A 4,932-nucleotide genomic window follows, 5' to 3' on the forward strand; every position below is an offset into this window, starting at 1 on the left:
CAGTGGGTGGTTACTGGTGGGATTGGTGTGAATTGGGTGACACAGAGGGTGACACCAATGACCATGGGGTGTCCCCGGTGTCCCCAGGACGTCCCCGAGGCTGAGCACCACCAGCAATGGGGACAGTGGGTGGTTACTGGTGGGATTGGGGTGAATTGGGTGACACAGAGGGTGACAGCAATGACCATGGGGTGTCCCCGGTGTCCCCAGGACGTCCCCGAGGCCGTCCCCGAGGCCGAGCGCCGCCGGCAGTCGCTGCAGGACGGCCGCCGGGCCCTGCCCATCTTCCCGTTCCGTGACGAGCTGGTGGCGGCCGTGGCCCAGCACCAGGTGCTGGTGATCGAGGGCGAGACGGGCTCGGGGAAAACCACCCAGATCCCCCAGTACCTGCACGAGGAGGTGAGCTGGGGGGCACTGGGGGGGGCTGGGAGGGGATTGGGAGGGACTGGGATGAACTGGGAGGGGGTTGGGGACACTGGGATTGAACTGGGAGGGACTGGGATGAACTGGGTGGGGGTTGGGAGGGACTGGGAGGGGATTGTGGGGCACTGGGAGGGACTGGGATGAACTGGGAGGGGGTTTGGGTCACTGGGATGGGGACACTGGGGACACGGGGGACTCGGGGGACACTGCCCTGCCACAAGGTGAGGGACACCGGGGACACTGGGGACACTGGGGACACTGGGGACAGAGCTGGGCAACGAGGTGACACTGGGGACACTGGGGACATGGGGGGGACACTGGGGACACTGGGGACTCTGGGGACAAAGCTGGGCACTGAGGTGACACTGGGGACACTGGGGACAAAGCTGGGCAACGAGGTGACACTGGGGACACTGGGGACATGGGGGGGACACTGGGGACACTGGGGACAAAGCTGGGCAACGAGGTGACACTGGGGACACCAGGGGGACATTAGGGACACTTGGGACACTGGGGATGGGGGGGGACAGAACATTGGGGACACCCCGGTGACACAACTGGGGGGGCGGTGTGAGTGACCACAGCGGGGTTGGAGTGACCACAGGGGTGGCCTGAGTGGCCCTGGGGAGGTGACAGTGGTCCTGGGGAGGTGACAGCAGCCCCGGGGAGGTGACAGGGAGCCCGAGGAGGTAACAGGGAGCCCGAGGAGGTGACAGCATCCCAGGGAAGGTGACAGCAGCCCAGAGAAGGTGACAGCAGCCCAGAGAGGTGACAGCAATCCCCGGGGAGGTGGCAGCAGCCCAGGGGGGTGACAGCAGCCCAGGGGGGTGACAGCAGGGAGGTGACAGCATCCCAGGGAAGGTGCCAGCAGCCCCAGGAGGGTGACAGGGCCGTGTCCTTGTCCCCAAGGTGGGGTACAGCATCCGCTTCGAGGACTGCACGTCGGAGCGCACGGTGCTCAAGTACATGACGTCCCCATCCCTGTGTCCCCATGTCCTCATGTCCCTGTCCCTATCCCCACGTCAATGTCCCCATGTCCCCGTGTCCCTGTCCCCATCCCCGTGTCCCCATCCCCATGTCCCCATCCCTGTGTCCCCCTGTCCTCATGTCCCTGTCCCTATCCCCACGTCAATGTCCCCATGTCCCCGTGTCCCTGTCCCCATCCCCGTGTCCCTGTCCCCGTGCCCACGTCCCCGTGTCCCCGGCAGCGTGATCATGGTGGACGAGGCTCACGAGCGCACGCTGCACACGGACGTGCTCTTCGGCCTCATCAAGGACATCGCGCGCTTCCGGCCGCAGCTCAAGGTGCTGGTGGCCTCGGCCACGCTGGACACCGAGCGCTTCTCGGCCTTCTTCGACCACGCGCCCGTCTTCCGCATCCCGGGGTGCCACTTCCCGATGGACATCTACTACACCAAGGTGGCACGGGGACATGGGGACATCGGGGACGTGGGGGACACTGGGGACGTGGGGACGCTGGGGATACTGGGGACATTGGGGACACTGGGGACACTAGGGACATGGGGACATCAGGGACACTGGGGACATTGGGGACATCGGGGACTCTGGGGACGTGGGGACACTGGGGACATCGGGGACACTGGGGACATCGGGGAAACTGGGGACATCGGGGACATTGGGGGTGTTCAGGGTGTTCAGGGCATTGGGGACATGGGGACAGCTGGTCATCCCGGGGTGCCACTTCCCGATGGACATCTACTACACCAAGGTGGCACGGGGACGCTGGGGACGTGGGGACATTCAGGGCATTAAGGACACGCAGGGAATTGGCTGGGGACGCTGGGGACATGGGGACGCTGGGGACATGGGGACAGCTGGTCATCCCGGGGTGCCACTTCCCAGTGGACATCTACTACACCAAGGTGGCACGGGGACACGGGGACACTGGGGACATTCAGGGCATTAAGGACACGCAGGGAATTGGGGACATGGGGACACTAGTGGGGACATCGGGGGTGTTCAGGACATTGGGGACGTGGGGACATTAATGGGGACATTAATGGGGACATTGATGGGGACACTGGGGGTGTTCAGGGGCACGGACAGCTGGTCATCCCGGGGTGCCACTTCCCGGTGGACATCTACTACACCAAGGTGGCACTGGGGACATGGGGGACGTTGGGGACATTCAGGGCATTAAGGACATGCAGGGAATTGGGGACATGGGGACACTGGGGACATTGTGGGTGTTCAGGGCATTGAGGACTTGGGGACATTAATGGGGACACTAGTGGGGACACTGGGGGTGTTCAGGGGCAGCTGGGGCTGTGGGCTGTTGGGAGCGTTTGGGGACACGAGGGGACACAGGAGAAGGGGGATGGCTGGGGACCTTGGGGACAGCAGGTGCTGCTGGCCCTGTGTCCCCCGCTGTCCCCTGATGTCCCCGTGTCCCCTCCTGTCCCCTCCTGTCCCCCGCTGTCCCCTGATGTCCCCGTGTCCCCCGCTGTCCCCGCAGGCGCCCGAGGCCGATTACCTGGAGGCCTGCGTGGTGTCGGTGCTGCAGATCCACGTCACCCAACCCCCCGGGGACATCCTGGTCTTCCTCACCGGCCAGGTCAGTGTCACCTGGGTGTCACCTCGGTGTCCCTGAGTGTCACTGTGTCCCCCTGCTGTCCCCATCCCTGCAGGTGTCCCCGTTCCCCTGAGAGCTCCCCTGTCCCCAACCCAAATTTCCTGCTACCAGTCTTTGTCCCTCTGTGTCCCCTGATGTCCCCAACATCCACAATGTCCCCAATCCCCTGGGTGTCCCCAATCCCCCGGGTGTCCCCGATATCGCTGATGTCCCCGATGTCCTCAGTGATGTCCCCAACGTCCCCAATGTCCCCGGGTGGCAGGAGGAGATCGAGGCCTGCGTGGAGCTGCTGCAGGAGCGCTGTGTCCCTGTCCCCAGTGTCCCCAATCCCCTGGGTGTCCCCAATCCCCCGGGTGTCCCCAATCCCCTGGGTGTCCCCAATGTCCCCAGTGATGTCCCCAACGTCCCCAATGTCCCCGGTGGCAGGAGGAGATCGAGGCCTGCGTGGAGCTGCTGCAGGAGCGCTGCTGGTGCTGCCCCTGTCCCCAATCCCCTGGGTGTCCCCAGTCCCCCGGGTGTCCCCGATATCCCCGATTTCCCCAGTGATGTCCCCAATGTCCCCGGTGGCAGGAGGAGATCGAGGCCTGCGTGGAGCTGCTGCAGGAGCGCTGCTGGTGCTGCCCCTGTCCCCAATCCCCTGGGTGTCCCCAGTCCCCCGGGTGTCCCCAATGTCCCCAGTGATGTCCCCAATGTCCCCGGTGGCAGGAGGAGATCGAGGCCTGCGTGGAGCTGCTGCAGGAGCGCTGTCGCCGCCTGGGCTCGCGCCTGCCCGAGCTGCTGGTGCTGCCCATCTACGCCAACCTGCCCTCGGAGCTGCAGGCCCGCATCTTCCAGCCCACGCCCCCCGGCGCCAGGAAGGTGCGCTGGCCCTTTAAGAGGAGGGCGGGGCCTCGGGAGGGGGCGTGGCAAAGTGGAAAAGGGGTGTCATTTAAGGGGAAGGGGGTGGGGTTTAAGGGAAATGGGGTGGGGATAATTTATAGAGCCAGGAAGGTGCGCTGGCCCTTTAAGAGAAGGGTGGGGCCTCAGGAGGGGGTGGGGCATCATGGAAAAGGGGTGTGGTTTAAGGGGAAGGGGGTGGGGTTTCATTTGTGGAGCCAGGAAGGTGCGCTGGCCCTTTAAGAGGAGGGCGGGGCCTCAGGAGGGGGCGTGGCACAGTGGAAAAGGGGTGTGGTTTAAGAGGAAGGGGTGGGGTTTCATTTAGGGAGCCAGGAAGGTGCGCTGGCCCTTTAAGAGGAGGGCAGGGCCTCAGAAGGGGTGTGGCTTCATGAAAGTGGGTGGGGTTTAATTGTGTGTGGTCAGAATAGGTGTGGCCAAAAGGGGTGTGGTTTTATTGGGTGTGGTCAGAGTGGGTGGGGCTTGATTGGGTGTGGTTATAATTGGTGTGGTCTAAATGGGGTGTGGCTTAATTAGGTGTGGTCAGAATGGGTGTGGCTTTGTTGGGTGTGTTCAGAATGGGTGGAGCCTAAAGGGGCATGGGCTTATTGGGTGTGGTCAAAATGGGTGTGGCTCACTTGGGTGTGTTCAGAATGGGCGGAGCCTAAAGGGGTGTGGCTTTATTGGGTGTGGTCCACAGTGTAGACCATGATTGGCTGGAGCTCCAAGTGGGCAGGGCTTAACAGCACGAGCTTTAAATAAGGCGTGGCTTATCTGGGTGTGGCCGGGAGGGGCGGGGCCTGCGAGGGCGTGTCCCAGCGTGTCCCCGCCCCCGGCACAGGTGGTGGTGGCCACCAACATCGCCGAGACGTCGGTGACGATCGACGGCATCGTGTACGTGCTGGACCCGGGCTTCTGCAAGCAGAAGAGCTACAGCGCCCGCACGGGCATGGAGTCCCTGGTGGTGACCCCCTGCTCCAAGGTGAGCCCACCTGTGTCACCTTACTGTCACCTGTGTCACCTTACTGTCACCTGTGTCACCT

General features: G+C 63.8%; 1 protein-coding gene across 1 annotated transcript in view; it reads left to right on the forward strand.

Moving 5' to 3' along the window:
* The window catches only part of LOC121343098 (pre-mRNA-splicing factor ATP-dependent RNA helicase DHX16-like), a gene marked incomplete at its 5' end in the record, with an annotated part of 15,625 nt that overhangs the window by 1,396 nt on the left and 9,297 nt on the right, over positions 1–4,932 (forward strand). The window contains 6 exons of the mRNA XM_041417950.1: positions 88–399; positions 1,333–1,423; positions 1,610–1,842; positions 2,900–2,998; positions 3,722–3,874; positions 4,731–4,925. Of these exons, the coding sequence (XP_041273884.1) occupies positions 88–399; positions 1,333–1,423; positions 1,610–1,842; positions 2,900–2,998; positions 3,722–3,874; positions 4,731–4,925 (1,083 nt within the window). The remainder of the gene's footprint in view (positions 1–87; positions 400–1,332; positions 1,424–1,609; positions 1,843–2,899; positions 2,999–3,721; positions 3,875–4,730; positions 4,926–4,932) is intronic.

This window comes from Onychostruthus taczanowskii, unplaced genomic scaffold (genome assembly GCF_017590055.1).
Source record: "Onychostruthus taczanowskii isolate IOZ18803 unplaced genomic scaffold, ASM1759005v1 scaffold579, whole genome shotgun sequence".
Lineage (NCBI taxonomy): Eukaryota > Metazoa > Chordata > Aves > Passeriformes > Passeridae > Onychostruthus > Onychostruthus taczanowskii.